The sequence below is a fragment of the Cyanistes caeruleus genome, chromosome 9, assembly GCF_971803275.1.
Source record: "Cyanistes caeruleus chromosome 9, bCyaCae1.hap1.1, whole genome shotgun sequence".
NCBI lineage: Eukaryota > Metazoa > Chordata > Aves > Passeriformes > Paridae > Cyanistes > Cyanistes caeruleus.
Window position 1 is genome coordinate 33,262,910 of NC_141709.1, and position 24,872 is coordinate 33,287,781.

General features: G+C 48.9%; 1 protein-coding gene across 6 annotated transcripts in view; it reads left to right on the top strand.

Moving 5' to 3' along the window:
• The first annotated feature begins 1,537 nt into the window (after window positions 1-1,537).
• DNAJC6 (DnaJ heat shock protein family (Hsp40) member C6) overlaps window positions 1,538-24,872 on the top strand; it is a 41,533-nt gene continuing 18,198 nt past the window's right edge. For 2 of the 6 annotated variants that reach the window (XM_086841623.1, XM_086841624.1), the window contains exons 1-4: window positions 9,829-10,012; window positions 21,930-22,080; window positions 22,821-22,870; window positions 22,967-23,115. In XM_086841623.1, the coding sequence (XP_086697749.1) occupies window positions 9,835-10,012; window positions 21,930-22,080; window positions 22,821-22,870; window positions 22,967-23,115 (528 nt within the window). In that variant the 5' untranslated portion in view covers window positions 9,829-9,834. Of the gene's footprint in view, window positions 1,634-2,185; window positions 2,316-9,828; window positions 10,013-10,097; window positions 10,170-21,929; window positions 22,081-22,820; window positions 22,871-22,966; window positions 23,116-24,872 lie in introns of those variants that run through there. The other 4 variants (XM_086841627.1, XM_086841626.1, XM_086841625.1 and 1 more) reach the window with 4 other exon arrangements.

The following is a 24,872-nucleotide window of genomic DNA, read 5'->3' on the forward strand; positions in this document are numbered from 1 at the left end:
ATAAATAAAAAATCCCCCAAACCCCCCAAAAATATCCCAAAAATCAAAAAGCCAAGACCACAAAACAAGCAAAAAAATCCCAAATCACACACAAAAAACACAATAAATAAATAAAAAAATCCCCAGAACACCAAAAAAACCCCCATAAAACCAAAAAGGCAAAACCACGAAACAAACGAGAAAACCCAAAACACACACAGAGAAAAACCTCCAAAATTAACAAAAAAAAATCTCCTAAAAAAACCCCTAAAAAATAAAAATAAAAAAAGAAACCAAGAAAACCAAGGAAAATAAAAAAATAAAGAAAAAAAATAAAGAGAAAGAAAAATAAAAACCCAAAGAAAAAGAAACACAAAACAAACAAAAACAAAACAAAAAACCCCCAAAACCAAGAAAACGGAGGCAAATAAAAAAATAAGGAAAAAATAAAGGGAAAGAAGGAAAGACAAACCCCCCCCAGAAACAAACGAACAAACAAACAGAAAAAACCAAACTAAGAAAACCGAGGAAAATAAAAAAAATAAAGAAAAAATAAAGAAAAAAATAAAGAAAAAATAAAGAAAAAAATAAAGAAAAAATAAAGAAAAAATAAAGAAAAAAATAGAGAAAAAAATATAGAGAAAGGAAAAAATCCCACAAAAGATAAAAAAAACCCTAAAGAAACAAAAACAAACAAAAAAAACCCCTAAACCAAGAACACCAAGGAAAAATAAAAAATAAGGAAAAAAAATAAAGGGAAAGAAAAAAATTAAAGGGAAAGAAAAAAAATAAAGGGAAAGGAAAAGAATAAAGGGAAAGAAAAAAATAAAGGGAAGGAAAAAAAATAAAGGGAAAGAAAAAAAAATAAAGGGAAAGAAAAAAAATAAAAGGAAAGAAAAAATTAAAGGAAAGAAAAAATAAAGGGAAAGGAAAAAATAAAGGGAAAGAAAAAAAATGAAGGGAAAGAAAAAAAATAAAGGGAAAGAAAAAATAAAGGGAAAGAAAAAACAAAGGGAAAGAAAAAAATAAAGGGAAAGAAAAAATAAAGGGAAAGAAAAAAAATAAAGGGAAAGAAATAAAAATAAAAGGAAAGAAAAAAAATAAAGGGAAAGGAAAAAAATAAAAGGAAAGAAAAAATAAAAGGAAAGAAAAAAAATGAAGGGAAAGGAAAAAATAAACGGAAAGAAAAAAACAAAGAGAAAGAAAAAAAATAAAGGGAGAGAAAAAAATAAAGGGAAAGAAAAAAAAATAAAGGGAAAGAAAAAATAAAGGGAACGAAATAAAATAAAAGGAAAGAAATAAAAATAAAAGGAAAGAAAAAAAATAAAGGGAAAGGAAAAAAATAAAGGGAAAGAAAAATATAAAAGGAAAATAAAAATTAAGAAAAAAAACAGACCCAAAAATCACGAAAGAGGGAAAAAAAAAAACCCCTGCTGAGGTTTACTCCGCAGACTCCAGATCCCAGTCCAGGCCACATTTTAGGCGGTGTGATTTGTCTGCTCCATCCCCATCCTTCCCTGAGTGTCTGGAATCCCAAAAATAACCCGGGAGCCGCAGGCAGCAGCGCCCCAGCCGGGCCGGGAGCGGCGGGCGGGACCCGGGCGCGCTCCCCGCAGCCCCGGCAGCCTCAGCATGCTCGGCCCCGAGCAGCAAGGTAAGGAAAAGCTTCCCGGAGCTGATGGAAAAAGAGGAGAGAAGCGAGAGAGAATTTTGATGAGGTTGTTTACGGTTCTGTTTGTGCTGAGTAATTGGGGGAGCGCACGCTGGTGTTGTCGGGATGAAGAGAATTCCATGATTTGAGGATTATGTAATAGGGATGAGGGAAGGGAACGCACCCAAAAGCGCTCGGTGGGGCAGGGGAGAGAGGAGCCGGGATTTGGGAATGTGCACTTGGGAATGGAGCTCTGGATAAAGCCGGGCTGGGTAAATCCTCTCCTTTCCCCAGAGGATGGCGGAGATCTCTTCTTGCACCCCAAAACTGCGGCTCGTGCTCTCAGGGCTGCCCGGGAGCCCCTGCGTGAAAAGAAAAGGGATTTTTTTGGGGTTTTAAGGAATAAGCGTGGCTCGTCCCCCTGCAGGAGGGGGATTGGTGGAGATGGAAGCGCACAGGCGCTGCCATCCAATGCTGATCCCAGCCTTTCCCTGCCAATCCAGCGGGAAGCTGACCTTCAACCCTCCCCTCTCTGCTATGCCGAGGCCATCGCAGGGCTGCATTCCCTTTAAAAATCCTATCTGGGGCCAAAGCCCGGCTGGAATCCGGAGGTAAATGCGGATATCGCCGTGCCCCGGGCGGCTCCGGGAGGGGACGGCGCTGCCGGGGCTCCCCACGGCTCCAGGTAGGTGTTGATCCATCCCCACGGCTGGAAAACAGCCCGCAATCCCGCCCGGCTGCTGAATTTGTGCCTGTCATTCTCGTGGTTTTGTTTTGGATACTGCCAGGGAGAGGAGGAGGAGGAGGAGGAGGAGGAGGAGGAGGAGGAGAGGGAGAAAGAGGAGGAGGAGGAGGGTGAGGAATGTTTTGGGCAAACCCTCAGGTCTGCAAACTCCCGACTTTATTCCCCCTCCGCAGCTGGACCAGGGCCTCCATCTTCTGCTATCCCTCCACCCGTGGATTTCTCTTAGTCATAGCCCCGAGGAAAGGGAAAAAAAAATAAAAATAAATCCAAATCAATCCCCTGAAAGCAGCGCTGGGAGCGATTCCCGCGGCACAGGCGGCGTGACGGCAACACCGCTGCCTCTAAATTTAGCCAGCCGTGCCAAAAGCGCCTGCTTCGCATCCCGGGATCGCTCCCGGCCCAGGGATGCAGCATTTTGGAGAGGCTGCAGCCCTTAAGGAGGCACCGGGGGTGTCCTTGAGCCGGGTTCTCGCCGGCAGAGTGAGCGCCGATGTTGAATTGCTGAGCAAACTAATCCCAGCCGCAGCCTGAGCCCGGGGCAGGTTTGGGGCAGGATTTGCTCCGATCCCTCCTGCTCTGCTGGGAAAAGATGAGTGGGAAAGGGAGATGATGGATGGGAGAGGTTGGGGGGTAAGAGGGGACCCGCAGGGGTTTGGGGTGGGAGTTGGGAGGGTTGGGGTTGTGTTTAACGGTTGGAATTGCCCTTGGTGAGGGATTTAGGATTGTCAGCACAAGAGGGATGTGGCAAAGGATGCAACTCATCCATAGCAAACATCTGGCTTCAAAGCAGGAGCTGCTCCTCTCCCAGAATCCCAAAATCATCCAGGTGGGAAAAGCCCTCTGAGATCTTTGGATCCAGCCATTAACCCAGCTCTGCTGGAGCTCCAGGGATGTGGGGATGCTCCAGATGATGCTGGAAAGCACTAGAGCTACCCACAAGATCCCAGATTTTTGGGAATGCAGCCTGGAAATTCCAGAATTCTGTAGATGGAGCAGGCAGAGATGCTGTAATTCCCATAAAAATTGGATTATAGATGTTCCTTCAGGGGTGCAGAAAGCAGCCCTGGGAAACTCTCCAATTAAAATGCCACAAATAGGATTTCATTATTTATATGAAATTATCAATAATCAATGGTTCCCACTAATATTTCTACCATGTTAATTATTTACAAGAGGTTTAGTATTTTGTTACAATTTAAAATATTTTTGTACTAACCTAGAAACAGTATTTTCTGAGCTCTTACAGCCCCAAAAGTGGATGAGGCCCTGTTTGATGGACACAAACAACATATGGGTTTCTTTCTCTTGAATAACTCCTTGTCTTCAGCAGCCAGAAATAATAAGGTTGGGAATTGGTATCATTTGGATCCCTGAATTAAGGCTGGGAGAGGGAGAGATGGAGAATTTGGGGGTGCAGGGTAAAATCAGGCAGGGACGCTGTGACCAGGGGCAGGATTTGCTCCAAATCCTCTGAAATGGAACTTTTGCCACGCAGGAAAATTTTAATTTATTCCCTTCCCCAGGTCATGATTGGAAGCAAAAAAGGAATTATCCTAAAAACCATTTGAATTCCTTTCCCAAGTAAGAGTTTTCATGGAAAACTTTGCAGGAAGAGGCCAGCAGAGGTTTCTCAATGAAGGGTGGGATGCACCAGGCTCTCCCTCCCATTCCCTCCTGGAATTCCTTTCCCACCCTGCCAGCTTTGGGAAGGTTTTTAACCCCCTCAGAGCACAGGTGAATGATTTCAGAGCTGAGGCAGCACCCTGGGGCTCCATGTCTGCAGGATTTTCCATGGATTGGTGTCCTGAGGGCTCCCCAGGAGCTGTTCCCAGCTGGGTGGCGCTGAGGAAGCCACAGGACACGGAGCTGCAGCGGGGGTTTGGTTCCTGTCCTGGTGGAAATGACACCGGGAGAAGGTGAGGGACAATCCCAGCCTGATCCCTGCCCGGCTTCACGGGGGTGGGATGTCCCCAAGGATGTTCCCAAAGATGTCCCCAAGGATGTTCCCAAGGATATCCCCAAGGATGTCCCCAGAGATGTCCCCAGAGATGTCCCCAAGGATGTCCCCAAAGATGTCCCCAGAGATGTCCCCAAGGATGTCCCCAGAGATGTCCCCAAAGATGTCCCCAAAGATGTCCCCAGAGATGTCCCCAAGGATGTCCCCAAAGATGTCCCTAAAGATGTCCCCAAGGATGTCCCCAGAGATGTCCCCAAGGATATCCTCAAAGCTGTCCCCAAGGATGTCCCCAAGGATATCCCCAAGGACGTCCCCAAGGATGTCCCCGAGCTGCTGGCTCCTGCACTGCCGGATTTTCATCCAAAGCCATGGAATTCTGGAATGGTTTGGGTTGGAAGGGCCTAAAGCCCATCCAGTGTCACCCCTGCCATGGGAAGTGACCCTTCCACTGTCCCAGGCTGCTCCAGCCTGGCCTTGGGCACCTCCAGGGGTCCAGGGGCAACCACAGCTGCTCTGGGCACCCTGTGCCAGTCAAAATCCACTGCCACACCAAGCTGGCTGTCTGTCCCTTGAGCAATATCCCAAAGCTCAGAGCAGCACATGGATTAAAACCAGGATCTGGGACAGAGTCTGTGGAATCTGTCGGAGGAACCCTCTGGAAACGGTGATCGTTTCTAAACCTGAACCCAAACTGCCTCAGGCAGGGCTGATGCAGGACCCCTAAATCACCATAAGCTGAGGAAAACACAATTTGAAAATATTTTATATCAGCCAGAGTAACAAAGCTTTAATAATAGCGTTTTTCCTGTAAATTTTAGGTAAAAACCTAAATTCTGGCGGAAGGTAGAACCACATTAATGGGGTTGTGTTGTTTCTGGCCAACTTTCCTGAGCTACCAGACCCTTCTGTATCTCCCTGCCCTAAAAATCCACGCAGGATATCCAGGAACACATCATTCCCCCTCACCCCATCCATCCTGGAGTGAGGGGTGGCACGATTTCCCTCTGTTTTCATGGAAAATCTGATTTTCCTGAGGGGTCTTTGGTCAGAGCTACCTGAGGATCACAACCTGCCCATTTCCATGGATTTCTCTGCTGCTGGACCTGACCCTGAGCTCAGCAGCTGCAGCTGATGCAAGCCCACGATGACACTTGGTTGTATAATTTTTCCTCCCTGTTTTCCCCACCAGCCATTTTCCAGTGCAGACAACACCCAATGCCCAGATTTTCCTCAGGATTTAACCACTTACAGTGAATGGGAAATGATGAATAAACAGCAGTCAGGCCACAAAATATCTGATTTTCACCAAAATACCTGATGGTGAATGGCTGTGCAGCCTCTGATTTTCCCAACATTTTGCAGGCTGGGGACTTCCTGAGCCAGCATTTCCTATTTAATGGCCTCTTATAGATCCACTTCCCATCCCTTTCTCCTCTTTCTTTGTGAACCATGGACATTTTTAGCAGCTCCAGCAGCCCTTGGCAGGCGGCTCCGCAGCTCAGCCTTGCTGAGGAGCCAGGCAAAGCCTTGAATACTCCAAAACCGAGTCCTGGGCTGGGATGAGTAAATCGTGGATCATCCCTGACAGCTTTTTAACGAGACTGAAAGGCAAGAAATAAAAGATGTGCTGAGCCAGCAGTGGAGTTAATGGGTGTGCTCTCACAGGGAGGAAAGGATGGGGGGGAAAAAAACATATTGAGAGTCGAATATTTGTCACATCCTTCGTCATCCTAAGTGTCCATCTGAGAGGGAACACTCCAGCTGCCAGCCAGGCCCTGGGAGCTGGGCTGCCTTCCACTGCAGCAAGGGCTCAAGGATTCCTCAGCTGAAGGTTAAATCGAGTTTAACGTTTAAACCCAGCCCAAATCATCTCAGAACCCACTCTGGTTTTTCTTTAGAGACAAACGAGACAGGCAGAGCCAGTTTGGAAGTTCCTGCATGTTGAGGGGGTTAAGAAGGGCTTGGATCATTTGATGCCCCTCTCTCCAGCGGGATCCCCACAAAAACCATCCCAGTTTTTCCCTGGAACACCACATCCCACACCGGGAATGTGCTTTGCTGCCTGAGGAGGCACTGCTCGCTCGGGGCAGCTCCTCGCTCCAGGCAGGGACACAGCATTCCCTCATCCAGAGGAAGGATCCACACATCCATCCCTGACTCCAAACCCCGCTCCTTTATCCCAGCAGGAGTCTGGGAGCTGCTCTGAGATGGAATTGCTGGCTCTGAACCCACATCCCAGGCTGGATTTGCTGCCACATTCCCAGAGCAGCTCCTGGAGCTGCCCAGGAATGAAGGGGAATGAGAGGGCAGGAAGGGGATCCTTGTCCTGCAGGTCACTGCTCAGAGCTGGCCCTGCCCTGGGAGATGAACTTGGAGGTTTCTCCAAGCCCAAACCATTCCAGGATTCTGGGATTTGGTGGCTCCACACCTGGGCTCGGCCACACCTCCCCCTTGTGCAGGGGGAGTTCAGCATTCCCAGGGGAGAAACTTGGGAACAAACGCTTGGTATGGGCAGTTTTAAAGGTATTGCTCCAGGTATTAAATTAATTTTCAAGCTCTATTAGCAATTCTAACAACTGTCCCCATTTAATTGTGCTCCTGAGGAACTCGAGGTGCAATATTTCACCTGAGCTGTTGAGCTGATGGGAGGAGAGGCGCAGAAAATGGAATTGCACCTCACACCAGTTGGGGTTGATTACAGCTACAAAGAGAGACTTTACCCAGGAGAGGCTGCAGCCCAGACAGAGAAAAACAGCCAGAGGTTGGCAAATCAATTTTTCCCAAGGTCAGGAATGGGGAGAGTTTGTATCTCTTGAGGCTTGAGCAACACAAAATCCTCCTTAGCATGTCCTTAACACCTCCCCAGCCCTGGTGGCCCCTGCCAGCCTCACCCCTCAGCCAGGGCACCTCAGATCTGCCCCTGCTCAATAAAGGAATATTTCTGAGGGGTTCATTCCCTCCTTCTTCCTTTTCACTTTTGAAAGTCCTGTGCAATTCAAAGTTATTTGGTTTTGGTTGGTTTTTTTTTTGTTGTTGTTACAGCATTTTTTTCTGCTGTAGCTCTCCAAAAACCAGAGAAACCACGTGGCCCTGCTTTAGCCCAGCTTACAGGGAGGAGGGAGGGAGAAGGGAATGTTATTTTAAATGTTCTTTTCAGCTAAACTTCCCACTGGATGGGTGCAGCTTCACCCAGAGGATTCCCTAATCCCATCTCCTGGTGTTTGTACAAGCAAGGCTGGCACTCTGAGGTTGTTTCCTGGAGTTGTGGATCACAACTCTGAGGTTGTGACCCCCTGGAGTGGCTGCTCTGTCCCTTTGTGCTTTACAGAACCCCCTTTTTCCAGACTGGAGCTCCAGGCTGGGGTGGTGATTCCTCTGTGATCCCTCAAAAGCTCAGACAAGGAAAGGAATTAAATACAGATTCAACAAGGAGGAGCAATTGTATTTTTTTTCCCCACAAAAAAAACAAACCAAGCTGAGGCAGACAGGCCTTGGCTGGCCAGCAGTGAGGGAGTGGCTGCTGGATTGAGGATTTGGGATTTGCTCCAAGCTGAGCCTCTGGAGCTGATGGATGCAGGGTGGACACCACAGTGATGGGTTTTAGGTTCCTCAGCTCAGCCCCTCCAGAGCAGAAGGGTTTGAGCACTCCTGGAAATGTCACAGAGCCTCCTCCTCCTGTTCTGATGTGTTTGGGCTTTACCTGAGCAAGGAAAACAAACGAAAATTCACCTCCACCCCCACAATTCCCCATTTTTATCCCAGAGCACAGGAATTGTTTTATCCTGGACTGCCTAGGATGGGTGTGATCCCTAGTAAAGACCCTGGAATCCTGGATGGCTTCAAAACCATCTTCTTCCAACCCTCTGCCATGGGCAGGGACACCTCCCACCAGCCCAGGTAGCTCAGAATACACAAAATGTCCCAGAAAATGTGTTTAGTTTTAATTTTATTAACTTGCTGCTTGTTGGTGGCAAGAGGGAGTGGCCCATCCCTGCTGGCCAGTGTTGCAATCCATGAATTGCTCCACCAAAGTATGGAAGGGATAGAAAACACAACCCCAACCTTGAGCTCAGGCTGTTCCTGCTGCTGACAGGGAGCTGCTCATGTCAGCTCAGTTCATTTTTGGTTTGCTGACTGTAAATCTGATTTTTTTTTTTTCTTTTTTCCTGGGGAAATTCTGGGTCACAGATGTACCTTGCCTGCTCCGTGCCACGAAATCTCAGGGGTTACATAAACAATAGCACATGACAAGGTATGGCTGGAGCAGATGTCTGCTGCCCCGGAGTGCTCAGCAGGAAATTTCAGCCAGGTGCCAGAGATATTTCAAGGCTTGGGTGTTGCTACACAAGTGGTTGGAATGAGAGGATCCCAGAATTATTTGGGTTGGGAGGGAACTCAGAGTTCAGCCATGGCAGGGACACCTTCCCCCATCCCAGGGCTCCCAGCCCTGCCCAGCCTGGCCTTGCTGCCATTGCTTTAGGAGCAAAGCTGGGCAATTTCTCGAGCAGAGAGCTTTCCTTTCTGCAAGAGATCAAAGGCATGCTCGCGGCTGCTTGCTGGGCCTTCCTTCCACCTTTAGTTTTCCTTAAATTACAAAGAAATCCACTTAGGAGACTTTAATAGCGCCCATTTCCTTTGGAGCATCCCTCGGTTCCTCTGCTGCGTGCAAAATGAAATCACCACGTGCAAGCCCTGCCTGAAAACCGCATCTGAGCAAGGCACAGCTCATCCCTTGCTCAGGGCCACGCTCTGGCTTGGGCCAGACTCTGTTTTCATGGGAACAGCTAAAAATAGATGGGTGACAACAACAGGAACGGCAGGCACAGGCGGCACAGGCCAGGGCTCGGGATGCTGGTGCCTCACCCCGGCAGGATCCAGCTGCCGGCATCCCCCCGGATCCACACCCGGGGATGCTCCTCAGGATTTTGGGGAGCGCTGAGCCCCCCCCCCCGCTCCCGCAGGCTGCGGAAGGCGCTGACCCTGGGAAGGATCGCACCTTCCTCTTCCTCGCACTCGGTGTCACGGGGAGAGGGAAGGAAAGCGGGGAAGGAAAGCGGGGAAGGAAAGCGGAGCAGGAAAACAGGGAAGGAAAGCGGGGAAGGAAGGCGGGGAAGGAAAGCGGGGAAGGAAAACGGGGAAGGAAAGCGGGGAAGGAAAACGGGGAAGGAAAGCGGGGAAGGAAAGCGGAGCAGGAAAGCGGGGAAGGAAGGCGGGGAAGGAAAGCGGGGAAGGAAAGCGGGGAAGGAAAGCGGGGAAGGAAAGCGGAGCAGGAAAGCGGCACCTGGGGCTGAGCCCAGCCGCTCCTGGCGGGAGCTTCCGGCGCTGCGGGGGGACGGCCCCGCTCCCGGCCCGCCCTTCCCCTCCCCGAGGGGCGGTGGGAGCGCTCGCCCTGCCCTCCCTCCATCCCTCCCTCCATCCCTCCCTCCATCCCTCCCTCCATCCCTCCATCCCTCCCTCCCTCCCTCCCGCGGCGCCGGAGCCGCTCGCCAGCCCGGCTCGCCCATGAGCCTGCTCGGGAATTACCGCAAGAAGCCCGGCGGTGACGGCTATGAATCCTTGCAGCTCGTGGACAGCGGCGCTGAGCGCGGCGGGGCCGGCGCGGGGCCGGCGCGGAGCCCCGGGCGGCAGCAGCAGCAGCAGCCGCAGCCCCGCGGCCACGGCAGCACCATGGACAGCTCAGGTACGGCGGGGCGGGGGCTGGCGACTCACCGGGAGGGCTCGGTGGCCCCGGGGACAACAATAGCGGCCCTTTTGTCCGGGCGCGCCGGGATGGAGAGGGCTCGGTGCCGGCTCCTGCTCGCCCTCCGCGCCGAGAGATAAAGCGTGGAAAGCATGAGGTAAAATGGATGGAGCGCTCTGGGGTCTTTGCTTGAATTCCCACAATTGTCCTGAGTTTTTTTGGGGTTTTTTTTTGTTTTTTTTTTTTCCTCCTCCCGCTCCTCCCTTTCCTCTAAAAGGCACTCATCAAAGTGAGTTGGATTAATTCTGATGGATGATGCGCTGCGCGCACCATTTTTTTTTTTAATCAGGGAGTAAGGGACCAGATGGTCTTTATGGCTGGTAATGGGATAGAGAGCTCTTCACCTCGAAAGGTTGGAATTTGCCTGGATAACCGGGAATGGAGAGGGGCCGTGCTCTGAAGGGATCCCTCTGGTTCTGGTTCCTTACCTGTGCCCATCTCCGGGAGCATCCAGAGCCCTTGCAGGGAACTTCTGGAGCCCGGACTGGAGCAGGGAAACACCCCGGGGGTTTGGAGGGAGCAGGCTGGTCTTACAGCATGGAATCACGGAATCATGGAGCGGTTTGGGTTGGAAAGGACCTTAAATCTCATCCCGTTCCAAACCTCTGCCGTGGCAGGGACACCTCCCACTGTCCCAGGCTGCTCCAGCCTGGCCTTGGGCGCTCCCAGGGATCCAGGGGCAGCCACAGCTGCTCTGGGCACCCTGTGCCAGGGCCTGCCCACCCTCCCAGAGAACAATTCCTTCTGTAAATCTGACCTAAATTCCCCCTCTTTCAGTCTGAACCCTTTTTTCCCTGTCCCATCACTGTAATTCCCAATGAAAACACCTGAGCTGTTCCATGAAAGGCAGGGCTGGACCAGAGGCACCACGAGCACTTCAGATACAGCATTTGTATTGAAAGAGGTTTAACCTGGTTAACCTCTTTCTGAGGGAAAAAAAACCCAATGAGCCATGGCTGGCCTTGAGCAGGGAGAGCCTTATCCTTGATGTTTCCCCCCCCACCATTTTCTATGATGTAACAAAAGTCTTAAAATCCTGGAATGGTTTGGGGTGGAGGGACCCTGAAACTCATCCAGTGCCACCCCCTGCCATGGGTAGGGACACCTCCCACTGTCCCAGGCTGCTCCCAGCCCTGTCCAGCCTCCCTGAACACTTTCAGTCATATTTTCCTCTTCCCCTTTGCCATCTGAATTTGTTTCTTTTAGGCTGCTGTTTGTTTTCCTACAACTTCTTTTTTTATTTTTACTCCTGAACTTCAGAAACGTCTCTGAAATTTGCTGCTCCAACATCTCTGCTGCAATTGCTCATAATCACAGGCTGTGCCAGCAGCTCCTTACTCGCAGTGGGCTGCTGTGTTGGAGTGATTTGGGTTTTTACAGCTGCTGGGATGCTGCAGGCAGGTTAATATCTATCATCAAGGCCATTATCCGGATGGATTTCCTGCCAGGACAGGGACCAGAGGTGGAATGGGAGGTGGTGGTGGCACCCAGGTGTGGGCAGGTGCTGGGGCTCCTCTCCAGCCTCACCCTGAATTCACCTAGAATTTGAGTGCAGCTCAATTTGGTTTTCTGGTTTTGCTGAGCAAAAAAAAAAATAAACCCCAAACAACTCTGCCCATGGACAGCCAGACAATGCCTTTATTTACAGGTTTTCTGCAATATTCAGCCATTTCCACTCTGCAGCTACTCTGATTCTAGCCCAGAGCATTAAATTGTATTAATGGCCTCTACCAGTTTCCAGGATGTTCTTCCCAATCACATGGGCTGGATCAAGGGCTGGCTCTGGGATTTGGGAGCTGATTTTTTAAGGGATCTGTCTCAGCCAGAGTTTTGTTTCAGCTCCCTCTCACTGCCTTGGTTTTCCAGGTGCTCTGAACAACACACCTGGCACTTGAGCAGCAAAAAACCTCAGGTCTTAATGTGGCCTTGCATTCTATTTATAGGATATATATATATATATATATATTTAGTAACCTCTTTATTTAATAAGGGCTGTTTGGTGGTTGTTCCAAAACAAAATTGAAAAGATTTCTGTGTTGAGTGTGATGTTCCAAACCTGAACTCCACACTTGTATCTCTCTTGTTCATCTGAGCACTTCAGGCTGATAAATTCCTAATTTCTCCCAGCTCACTGCAAAGCCATTTTTCTTTGCCAACTATGAAATTACAACAGCTTAAAGAGCCAAATCCACCCCTCAGGTGTGCTTGTGATTCCGAGTGATTTGGTAATTGAAGTTGCTCCTGAATTGGGGGACATGATTTATCTTTCACGCAGGCTGCAGATGGATAATTGGGGACAAGGATTAGGGAGCAGTGTAAGACACAGGCAGGAAAATAAGGTGGTTGGGATTTTGGCTTAATAGGAGCAAGGAAAAAAAACACCACCACCTTTTGTCCATGTTTTGTTGGGTTTTTTGTTTGTTTTTTTAATAGAAAAAAAAATATTATAAATATTTCAGGCTCCTCCCAATGATGCCAAAGTTGAAACTCCCAAGGTGGGCAGTGGCTGAGAATAATTCAGTTGGGAAAAAAGATCTGAATTCCTCAGGGAGGAGAAGGGATTCTCCAGCCCCTTCCCAGCTCCCTCAGGGATTCTCCAGCCCCTTCCCAGCTCCATTCCCTGCCCTGGACACACTCCAGCCCCTCCATGTCCTTGTCATAGCGTCCCAAAAGTGCCCCCAGGGCTGGGGGACTGGGACAGGCAGGGCCCTGCTCCTGCTGCCACATCTCTGGGTGCAGGTAAAGACCATTTCCAATGAAGCTAAAAAGCTGAACAATTAAACCTTTCTCTTCTTTCCCCTCATACTGGATTTCTTCTGCACCTGGGCGTAGGAAAATGCCCATTGCTCTGTGGAATATTTGTGTGTGGGTTCCTAGTGAGCAATTCCACATTGGATGGGTGAGGATTTGTGCTGAAGGCAAAGCACTGGCAATTTTGGGGCAAATTGCTGCTGGTTTCACTAACGGGGCTGTGTTTGTTGTCACCAGCTCCCATGAGCTGAGGAATTGAGCTCCTGTTTGGTTTTTCTATTAATTTCCTTAAACTAATGCGAAGTATTGGATCCTCAAGCATCCTCTCTTAATGCAGATTTACAGCCTCATAAACACCTTCCTGCAAGGAAAATAATCAGTGGTTGCAGCTTTGCTTGAACTCCCAAGTGCTTCTGATTATTGGTTTAATATTTTTTTGGGGCTGGCGTTGCTCGGAGTGAAAAGAAAAAAGAAGCAAAAGCCCGGAACCAGAAGCACAGGGTTGTGCTGGAAGGCAGGAGCTCCTCATGGATGGCAGGGAGCTGGCACAGAGGGGCTCCCAGGGACTCTCTGAATCCTGAACAGAATCCTGGAATTGTTTGGGTTGGACCTTAAAGCCCAGCCATTCCCACCCCAGCCATGGCAGGGACAGCTGCCACTGTCCCAGGCTGCTCCAAACCCATCCAGCCTGGCCTTGGGCACTGCCAGGGATCCAGGGACAGCCACAGCTGCTCTGGGAATTCTATCCCAGGGCTTCCCCATCTTCCCAGCCAGGAATTCCTTCCCAATATCCATCTAAATCTATCCACTTCCAGCTTAAAGCCATTCCCTGTGTCCTGTCCCTGCAGGCCTTGTCCCCAGTCCCTCTCCAGCTCTCCTGGAGCCCCTTCAGGCCCTGCAAGGGGCTCTGAGCTCTCCCTGGAGCTTCTCCTCTCCAGGTGAGCATCCCCAGCTCTCCCAGCCTGGCTCCAGAGGGGCTCCAGCCCTGGAGCAGCTCCAGGGGCTCCTCTGGACTGTGCCAGAGATGGGAGATCCCTGTCCCGGGAATTTCTGTGCAGGATCACAGCACACAGCTCCAGTCTCTGTGCTCCTGTTACCGACCGGCTCCTCCCGCAAACGCCCTGGACTTGGGATGGAGGTTTGGAAATGGATGAAGGGAGGTTCAAAGAGAGACCTGAGCTGAACCTCCCAGGACACGAAACACCACGAGTTCAAAAACCAGATTCCAAGGGAGCATCTACTCAGAGCAGCTTCTGTCTCTCCCTTTTTAAGTTGCTGCAAGTGCTCACCAGATGAGAACCAGGCAGGGAAGAAGCCAATTGATTTGGGTTTTTGCTGTGGCATTCAATTCTGCTTTCTTAGCAGCTGGCTGAGCGTTGAAAGAGGAGGTTCTAGGAAATAAGATGCAAAAGTAAGAGCAAGGATAGTTGTTATGAAAGAAAAAAAAAAAAACCCAACCCTTTCTGTGCTGTTTTGTGGTGTTTATAATCTAGATAAGATAGAAAAGAGCTTTTCAACAGTTGGGGCATAGATTTGTGCTCTGTGCTTCCTCAGGCGGGGTAACCACGAAGGAAAAACGTCTGAAAGAAACCACAAAACCGATGAAATTGAGATTTCTTGAACTGTTTTACACTCACAAACACAACTTCTTGTGCTCTGGTGATTCCTTTTCACTGAGTCAGAAGAGAGACATCTCCATGTCACTGGCACGGGGACAAAGGCCTGGCCTGACAATGTTGTCCTGTGTTCCCCGCTCGCTGCGTTTTCAAACGGGGAGGTTCTGTTTAATGACTCCTTTGTTTGGTTGGTGTGTTTTGGACACTTGAATGATTTGGTGTTGGCAGGAGTCTTGTCTTTTTTTAGTTGTTTTGACAGGGAGGAGAAGCAGAGAGAATGTCGATCAAGTTCAAAGACAGATTTTGTGCTCCGTGCTGGTGGCTCGGGGTCGGGCCTTGCCTGCAGGATGAGTTTTATGAGGGGAAAATTTTAACAAATTAAACAAATGAGGCGGGTTCTGGGTGCTAATTCCCTCCCTCCCTTCTCAATATTCCTATTCTGCTAAAAAAATTGAGTAAAACCCTCTCTTTGTGGAAATCTTCCACATTTTTGGTGCAAGCTGCATTCCTTAGTTTCCATTTCTCAAGCAAAAGCAGAAATACCTTAATTCTTCAACTTCCCATGAAGCTGATGTTCATTCATTCAACTTTCCATGAGCAGCCTCAAATGAACCTTTGGATAAAAAGCCTTGGGCTCATGCAATGTTAGCTCTGGAATTTTATCCCAGCAAAGCACAAAAAGAGGTTCTTGAGCTTCTCTGTTCTGAAGTTTGCTGCTAGAGGCTCTGAGTGCTTCCCACAGGAGGTCAGAATTATGGAATTGCTCATTTTATTTTATGATTTTTATTATAAGAATTTTATTATATGAATTTTATTATATGAATTTTATGGAAAAGCCCTCTCAGGCCATCCAGTCCTTCATCTCCCCAAGTGCCTCATCCACATGGTTTTTAAATCCTTCCAGGGATGTCTTTGCCACGCCTGGAAAACACTTTTGAGGAAGAAATTTTCCCAATATCCAACCTAAACCTTCCCTGTTTTGAGGCATTTTCCATCTTTTCCAGGCCTGGATGGGGCAGCAGCAGCTCCTTGCTGGAAAGCTGCAGTTAAAAAAAGACCCAAATAAGAATCTCATAAGCAACAACTCCCTGCTCGGTTGAATAAATTGTTGAAGAAACCTTGATGCTGGAGATGTTTCTGTGCCTCATGATTGTCTGCTGAGGAGTGAAATATTCTGGCTTTACCCTTTGGATGAGGGCCTGGAGTGACAGGAGAAGGGGGAATATCTGGAATATCCCAGAGGGCAGGGTTAGATGGGATACTGGGAAGGAATTCCTCCCTGCAAAGTGGGGAGACCCTGGAATAGAATTCCCAGATGAGCTGTGGCTGCCCCTGGACCCCTGGAATTGTCCCAGGATGGAGCTTGGAGCAGCCTGGGATGGTGGAAATGTCAGGACGAGTGAAATTTGGGTTTGAGGGTCTCAGCACTGGTTTTATCAAATGATCAGAGCCCCTTCTGCTGCTGCTGTCCTGCAGCTCTGCTCTGCACATGCTTTGCTGCTTATTTTTATGGAATAACACTTCAAGATATCCGTGCTCAGCCTCGTAAGGAACCTGACTCTACCAGGAATCTGGGACAGTGGAGGAGGAGGAGGCGACAGATGGGACTGGTGGCAAAAATTAGGTAAAAAATAATCAGTGTTCAGGGTCTGTGTGAGTCTGAGGAAGTTCCCAAGTACCTTCTGCAGGTTTTCCATGTGAAAATCACTGTTTTAGTTGCCTGTGCTGGTGGTGATTTCTGTCCCAAACCATCACCCAGCGACTGTTAAAACATTGATGTCGTTCTGACACTTGGGCTGTGTCTGATCCGGGACAGGGGGCCAGTGCCTGTAACAGCACCAATGCTTGAGTCTTGGTTTAAAGGTGGTAAAACTCAGCTCTGCAGATGTTTGGGTCTCAGGATGTGATTTTGTGCCCTTAAAACATAATCAGAAGCAGAGACTCACGGGTGATTTGGGGTAGGAGGGGTTTAAAGCCCATCTCAGTCCCATGGGCAGGGACATTCCACCAGCCCAGGCTGTTCCAAGCTCAGGCCCTCAGAGCTCTCCACTCTTGATTCTCCCTGGGTGCAGAGATTTGCTTTGAGGAGCTCCTGGCCAGGCACAGTTCAATCCCTCCTTGGAATCCTCTGCAAGATGGAATGTGGGGAACAGCAGGAGCTGGGAATGCTGAGGGTACCCAGGGATGTGGATTCTCTGCTCTGCCTGGGTGGGTCCCAACACCCCTTCATCCACCATAAACCCTTTCAAGGATGCTCCAACCCTCTCCTTGGAGGAATTTCTGCTCCAGGGCTGCTCCTTCAGCCACTTCCAAGCCTAAGGAAAGCCCATCAGGATGACCTGGAGTTGTAGCAGCCTGGCTTTCTCTCTGAAGGCTGGTGGGGAAGCACGTCCCACATGAGGCAGGCTTTGCTGGCAGTGGGGAACGTGAGCTGTCCTGCTCCTCCACTGGCTGCTGGGGGGGAGAGGCACAAAAAACAGCTTTTTTTTTTGCTGAGTGTTCTTTAAAAACAATCCAGGCTTTGTTGTTGGAGCCACAACAACAGCAGCTCGGCTCCTTTCAGTGTGGGGAACTTTAAAAGGGCGTTTCTGCCCAGACACAGGGCAGCCTCCTCCTTTATTTTAGGGGGTAAAACAAGCAAAACCCCTTCTTTCCCCCCCAAAAATACTTTGTGGGGAGGAGGAAGGCTGCAAAAAGCAGATAAAACCATCTAGAAATGGGGAATTTGGAGCACAAACACAGGAACAAACAAATTTTTTCCCATTGTAGTGCCAGGCTCTTGTGGTACCACTGGAAGAGAATTCAGAGGGGATTTGATTTTATTTTTTGGGAAGGTGGGAGATGAAGCTTTAATGCTTTTCTGTGTGGAATGGGGAGCTGGAATGAGATGCTCTTTCAGATCCCAAACCATTCTGTGATTCCATGATGAGGAACAGGGAATATTTTGATATTTCCTCACTCCACCCCTAACAAAAGCACAGGCAGCAGCTCCCTGAGCAAAAAAAAAAAAAAACCCTCATTTGACACTTAAGATACTGTCACACAAAATCTGGGCAGACTGAGGGAAACTTCCTTCCTTTCCTATGGTTTAATGTCTGTTTTTTGTCTGCCCTTGCCAGGCAAAAAGGTCTGTTCACTCCTGAGTAATCTGGGAAAGGCAGCACTTCGCTGCCGAGCCTCGATTTTCAGGCGTCTTCCTTCCACCTCTCTCTCAGGCTCAGAGTTGCTTCATCAGCATAAATATTCTGACTGGCAGGGTCTTAAATGTCTTTTAAATGCCAGCTGGTTTCCCCCTGGGCTCTCTGGAGAGCTGGAATTCAGGCCCTGTGGTTGGGAGGGTTTGTGGCTTGTCTGGGAGGGCTGCTCAGGAAGATAAGGCCTCCAGCAGTGCAGATTTTTGCAGGAAAATCTTCCAAATCTGGATTTCCAGCAGCCAGCACCTCCCTCAGCTGGTGGCAGGGTGTGACCCTCTGTTGCTGGTTACTCTGGGAGAGCTCTGGGGCTGAAATGTTGCCGTCACTCGAGGTCACACCTGTTCCATCCACCCATTTCTGCCTCCAAACCCCCAGATTTAAAGCAGGATTGCTGTGAATGTCTTTGTTTTTGAGAATAAGCACAAACACTGCTCGTGGCACTGCAGGGGACAGCAGGAGGGGGCATTTCCCTTCTGGATTTGTGGTTTCTTTCCCTGGGTAGGAATGGGTTTCCTGGCCTGCCTAATCCAGACATCTTTGGTTCTGCCACCCTCAGCACATCCTTCTGAGCTCCCCCAGGTCACTGTTCTCTTCCAAAGCTCTCTCTGCCTTGGGAGGAGAAGTTCTCCTGCACATCCTTCTCCTGATCCTCTGTAAAATTAGCACTTCAGTGCTTTAATTAAGATTTCCACACTTCTCCAGCTCCCATCCTGTTCACCAGCAGGCTGGTGCTGCCAGCAGGGGCTCCTTCAGCTGAAATCTCACTGCTGAGGGTGGAGCACGGCAGGAACGCTCTTACCTGACATGTCTGGCTTTTGGAAAGAAGTGCAGGAGCTTGCTGCTGTATTTGGTTTTTCCTTTTCACTCTCTGCATCTCCCTGAAAGGAGGTTGTGGGCAGCTGGGATCGGTCTCTTTTTTCCAGGCAGCAAGTGGCTGAACAAGAGGAGACAGCCTCAAGCTGCACCGAGGAAAATTTAGGTTGGATATTAGGAAAAAGAGTGATAAAGTACTGGAATTGTCTGCCCAGGGAGGTGGTGGGGTCACCATCCCTGGATGTGTTTAAGAAAGGATTGATGTGGAGCTCGGTGCCGTGGTTTAGTTGAGGGGTTGGACTCGATGGTCGTGGAGGTTTCTCCCAGCCTGGTGATGCTGTGCTTGGTGGCTGCTGCAGGTTTATTCTGAACACAGAATGCTCCAACCTGGCCTTGGACACTTCCAGGGAGCCCCAGCTGCTCTGGGAATTCCATTCCAGGGCCTGCCCACCCTGCCAGGGAACAATTCCTGCCCAAGATCCCATCCAGCCCTGCCCTCTGGCACTGGAAGCAGTTTCTTCCTCTACCATCCTTTCTGATTCTCTGCCTTAGGGGACACAGGAAACTCGGAATTGATTCCTGCTGCTTCTCTTAGAAATACAGTGAAAGTCTCGTTCTCTGTTTCTCCTCTCCACTTTTTAAATCTTCAGATTGATTTCTGAAGATTTTAAGTTTTCCATACTCTCAGAGCCCTTCTGTTGCTCTCCTACAGCATTTCCAGCTGTAAGAATTTGCCCAATGCTGTTGAACCTCTGATCCTTTGTCCCTTTTTCCCTGTTCCAAGGTACCACTTTCCTGCCTTCCTTTCCTTTAAAAGCTGACCTGCAGAACCAAAAGTCCCTTTTGAACATCTCCTCCTTCCACCCCTGGCTCTTCCAGCACGGAGTAACATGAAAACAAAACTTTTGAGGGGAGATCAAACACTGATTCCATGCTTGGAAGCCAACAAGCTTCTTTGATTTTTCTCCTTTCTCTTTTTCCTTTCTTTCTTTCTATTTTTTTTTTTTTTTAATTTTTCCTTTTAAAATCATACCCACAGAAAGTTTGGCAATAGGAATATTCCTGTGCCTCGAGGAGGTATCTTGTGTTCTGAAGCTGGCAGAGTGTAGAGGAGATGTGGCCTCCAATTTTACCAGTCTAGGACCTGGATCAGGCGCTTGTGGATCAGAGGAGCATCACTTTCCCAAAGGAATCTCCAGATTTATGGATAGCTCAGCATGGGGGGTGCATTTGCAGTTAAATAATCATTTTATCATGGAATTGTAGAACAGTTTGGGTTGGACATCCCATGGCAGCTGGAAGGGTTTTCCTGAAGGGGAAATCCCTGTGAGGGATGTCCCAGGGGGAAGGGAGAGTCTTTTCCTCACTCCTGAGGAGCTGTGAGAAGGAAATCTGCTGGATGCTGAAGAGCTGATCTTGCTTTGAGCTGTGCTGGGAGGTGAGGGAGCTTAGAACCATGGAATGGCTTTGGTTGGAAGGGACCTTAAAGATCATGGAATCCCAGAATTAATTTGGTTGGAAAAGCCCTCCCAGACCATTGAGCTGTGCCTGATCCTCACCTTGTCTCAGGAAGGCCTGGACACCTCCAGGGATGGGGATCCAACCCTCCCTGGGCAGTGCCAGTGTCTGACTCCCCTTTCCATGGGGAAATTCCTGCTGCTGTCCACCCTGAGCTCCCCTGGCCCAGCCTGAGGCCGTTCCCTCTCCTCCTGTCCCTGTTCCTGGGAGCAGATCCCAAATCCCCCCGGCTGTCCCCTCCTGCCAGGGACTTGTGCAGAGCCAGAAATTCCCCCTGAGCCTCCTTTGCTCCAGGCTGAGCTTTCCCAGCTCCCTCAGGGATTCTCCAGCCCCTTCCCAGCTCCGTCCCCTGCCCTGGACACGCTCCAACCCTTCCGTGTCCTTCTTGTCCTGAGTGGCTCAGAACTGGCCACAGCCCTTGAGAGCCCAGCATGGGGAGAATCCCTTCCCTGCTCCTGCTGCCACCCAATTCCTGTCACAGCCCAGGTGCCACCGGCCTCTTGGCACACCTGGGCACACCTGGGCACACCTGGGCACACCTGGGCACACCTGGGCACACCTGGCTGATGTTCAGTTCCAACCCCCAGTTTAGATATTTTCCCATGTTGTCCTCGCTGTGCTGAGACTGAACATTCAACCTACACAAAGTGCTGAGAGTTGTGAGCCCAGCTGGCAGGAATGAGCCATCCCTCATCCCTGAAAAATCATGGCTTTGAGGAGGAAAACCACTTTTCCTCATGCTCATGGCTGTTACTTGCAAGTAAAAACTTTATAAAAGAAAGGCCTTGTAAAATTAGGCCTTGCTACTCTAGCTAAGCTAGCCTGTTAAACTCCCAAAAGAAAAGAATTATAACAATCAGTTTGCATAATGATCTATTCTCACAAGGAAATAGTTTTCACCTACAAAAATAAAAAGTCTACCCCATAAGAATCCGTAAAGAAAAAATGTAAACTACCTAAAAAGAGAAAAGTTTAATTGCCACACACACTAATCATTGTCATTTAATCATTGCTTAATGAACTACATTTCAGTGGACTGCTAGACAATTCAGTCCAAACCTTCCAATACCATCTGAAAATGATGTGCAATAAAAATTCCACTATTCCACACAAAGAAACAACAGCAGCAGAATCACCAGGGCTGGAAGAGAACTCCAAGATCATCGAGTCCAACCCAGCCCTGACACAACTAAACCATGGCACCCAGTGCCACATCCAGATCTTTTTATAATAAATGGTGACTGCACCACCTCCCCAGGCAGAACATTCCAGTTCTTTATTATTCTTTCTGTGAAAATCTTTTCTCTAGGATCCAACCTGTATTTCCATGGTGCAGCTCGAGGCTGTGTCCTCTCATTCTGTCACTCACAGAGTTCCCAGAATCACCAGCTTGGAAGAGACCTTCAACATCATCGAGTCCAAGCCAGCCCTGACACCACAACCAGACCATGGCACCCAGTGCCACATCCAGATCTTTCCATAAACACATCCAGGGATGGTGACTCCACCACCTCCCCAGGCAGAACATTCCAGTGCTTTATTATTCTATCCATGAAAATCTTTTCCCTGATATCCAACCTGTATTTCCATGGTGCAGCTCGAGGCTGTGTCCTCTCATTCTGTCAGTGCCTGGAGAAGGAGCCCAACCCCAGCTGCCCAAAACCTCCTTTCAGGAGCTGTGGAGAGCCATGAGGTCACCCCTGAGTCTCCTTTTCTCCAGGCTCAACACCCCCAGCTCCCTCAGCTGTTCCTCACAGGGGTTCCAGACCCTTCACCATCCTCGTTGCCTCCTCTGGACGCGCTCAGGCGTCTCGACGTCCTTCCCAAAGCGAGGGGCCAGACCTGGACAAGTCTCAGCTCACTCCTGTCTCCAACGAGGGGATGTGTTTGGGGTGGACAGAGCAGAGGGGTGCTGGGGGTTTGTTCCAGACCGGTGATGTTGGCTTTGCTTTCGTTGCGTTGAAGGTGCCTCGTCACCAGACATGGAGTCCAGCTACGGGGGAGGCCTGCTGGACATGGTGAAAGGAGGAGCAGGGAGGCTCTTCAGCAACCTGAAGGACAACCTGAAGGACACCTTGAAGGACACCTCCTCCAAGGTCATGCAGTCTGTTGCCAGGTACAGCGCACCCAAAGCAGGAAAAAGCGGGAGAGTCCCACTGAACCAGCACGGATTGAGGGAGGAGGGGAAAAGCCCAAATGATTTCTTTGGTTCTGTCTCATAACTGGGGCTTGGCCTCAAGGAAGGGGGGAAAACCAAAGGAAAACAACGTAAACTTCACAGTGAGCATCAGCACCCTAAAATCTGGGAAATCCCTGTGAAAAGCAGAGCACCTGCTCTCCAATTCCTGGAGGATTCCCTGGGGGATCCTTCTAGAGAACCTCCACCTGAATATTTGCTTTGTCACTGGTGTTGATGCCTCTCTTTGCTGTGCTTGCTGGTGTCCCCATCCCTAAATCCACCTTGGAATGGAAGCTTTGGAATGAGGTGACTTTGCTCTGGGGACTCTCCTGCTGTTGTCCCCTGTGCCCAGCTCCAAGGGATAGGGGGCTACAAGAATTTAAGGAAATTTAATGCAAGACCCCAGAGGGTTTGAAGGATCTGCAAAGTTCAAACTTCTGGGGATTTCTCCTGGAAACTGGCACTGAAAATTAACGACAAAAGGGAAAAGGGACCTTTCTTGCAGGTTTTGCATCCAGTTAATTGCATGTGGTGAGAGGGAGGCTGGGTCACTGTCTGCACCTTAAGAATTCGTTTTAAGATGATTTTTTCCTTGCTTGATAGGTAGATTTTTCTGGGCAAACAGTGCTAACGTGCTGCTAAAGTGCCTAAATTCTGTCTCCTGCTTTGTCTCTTAGTTACACCAAGGGAGAGCTGGATATTTCCTACATTACCTCAAGGATCATAGGTAAGCACTTCTCCGTGGAGAAATACAGCCTGTCACATCCCAAACCCCACAAATCCATACAGCCCCACTCATCCTGGCCTCTCCTTGCTTTCCCAGTGATGTCTTTTCCTGCTGAAGGCGTGGAGCTGGGATTCAGGAACCACATCGAGGATGTCAGGACGTTCCTGGACTCCAGGCACCCCGACCACTACACCGTGTTCAACTTGTCACCCAAATATTATCGCAGTGCCAAGTTCCACAACAGGGTGAGTGCCTTCCATGGGGGGAAATTCCCTAGGGAAAGGGGCAGCAGCTCCTGCTGTATCCACAATTGAAGGTGCTTTAGGAGTTAGAGGTGTTTTTAAGCTGCTGGGGTGGGTTTACAGGGATGAAAGAGCTGGAAAGTTCAGGGATAACGTTGGTGTGAGGAGCCTGGGCTGCAGAGAAATAAAGAATAAAACAGAGTTTTATCTCCTACAGAATGTTGGAGCTGCTGAAGGGAAAGAATAAAATGAAAAGCCTTTGGAAGAAATTACCAATAGAAGGAGGGAGATGATTTTCTTGCAGTTGGGCTTTAATCAAGCAGGAAAAGCACGGGATGGAAATGGGATGTGAGGGGCATTGGGGCTCTTGTGACTTTAAAAAGGCACCTGAACCTCCTGGCCCAGTTTCCCTCTCTAAAAGCAGAGCAGCATCAGGAGCACTGCGAGGCTCTGCTTCATTAATGGCTTTTAGAGGAAATCTCTATCAAATGCTGCTGCTGAAATGCAAGATTAGATTTAATCTTTCCAAAAACTTCCTGTTCTTTCCCTCTCCCACAAGGGAGTGCTGTGTTTTGGTGTTGTGGTTTTTAAAAAAAAAATTTCTAGCTTTTTGGTGCTTTCAACCCAAAAAGGCTGCAGCAGTTGTCAGGCTTAACCCTCAGTCAGGGTAAATGAATCTAATCTAAGCCTAATTTAGTTTTAATTTGAGGTGTAGCTGAATTTATCTTCAGAAATTCTGATCACCAGAAACCACTCACTGACACCTGAAGCAAATTTCTCTGTGGCCATCAGCAACCAGACTTCAAAGAGGAGTAAATGAAGGGAAGACTAATTAAGAGATATTAAGAGCTCTGAATCCTCAGTCTTGATTGATTTTGGTGCGTCACTGATGCTGTTTGTGGGTGGAGAAAGATTTGTCTACTTGTGAAAGCCCAGCATTAAAGATCTGTTGCTGTGTGAGCTGGTCATAATTCCTGAATCCTGGGAATTATCTCCCACCCTGCCCAACACCTCAACAAGTGACTTTAAATGTCACTCTCAAAGGACAGCTCAGTGCTTTGGAGCCATTGCCTTGACTCACAAGGGAAGAAAATAAAAAAATTATCTTTTAATAGAATATTTTGTTTTTAAAAAAGCATTAATTTAAGAAGAAATGTTTTTATAATATTTTTTAAAATATTTATTATTTTAATAAAATATTGTGTTTTCAGTTTACGGGCTGGGAATTCCTGATTCCAAGTATTTTTCATGAGAAAGAAGTGTGAACAACACAATACATGAAATAATTCCCAGGCTGAGCTTTATATATCTTACAGAAAATACTGAAGGGTTTTGAAGAAGGTGAAATCCCAGTGAGTTTTCTGCTGGGATGAGGATGTCAGAGGGGCTGCACTGCGATACACACTTGTTCTTTGGCAGGAAAAGCTTTGGAATTCCTGCTTTCTTTAAAACTTTCTGCTCCTAAGACCAAAGTAGGTCACTGTGCTGTGTGGTGCTGCAGGAGGGAGGTGAATCCATGTCCTGCTGGGTCATTTTCCTGCCTGGGTGTGGATGAAGGGCTCAGCAAGCCCCAGGTGCCCAGGAGAGGGGACTGCGAGGGTGCTGAGCCACTGGAAAAGCTTTTCCAGAGATGATGTGGCTGCCCCAAACCTGGAAGTGTGCAAGGATAGAGCTGGGAGCACGCTGGGATGGTGGGAGGTGGCAGGGTGGGAGCAAAATGATCTTTAAAGTGAGAGGAGAGGAGAGGAGAGGAGAGGAGA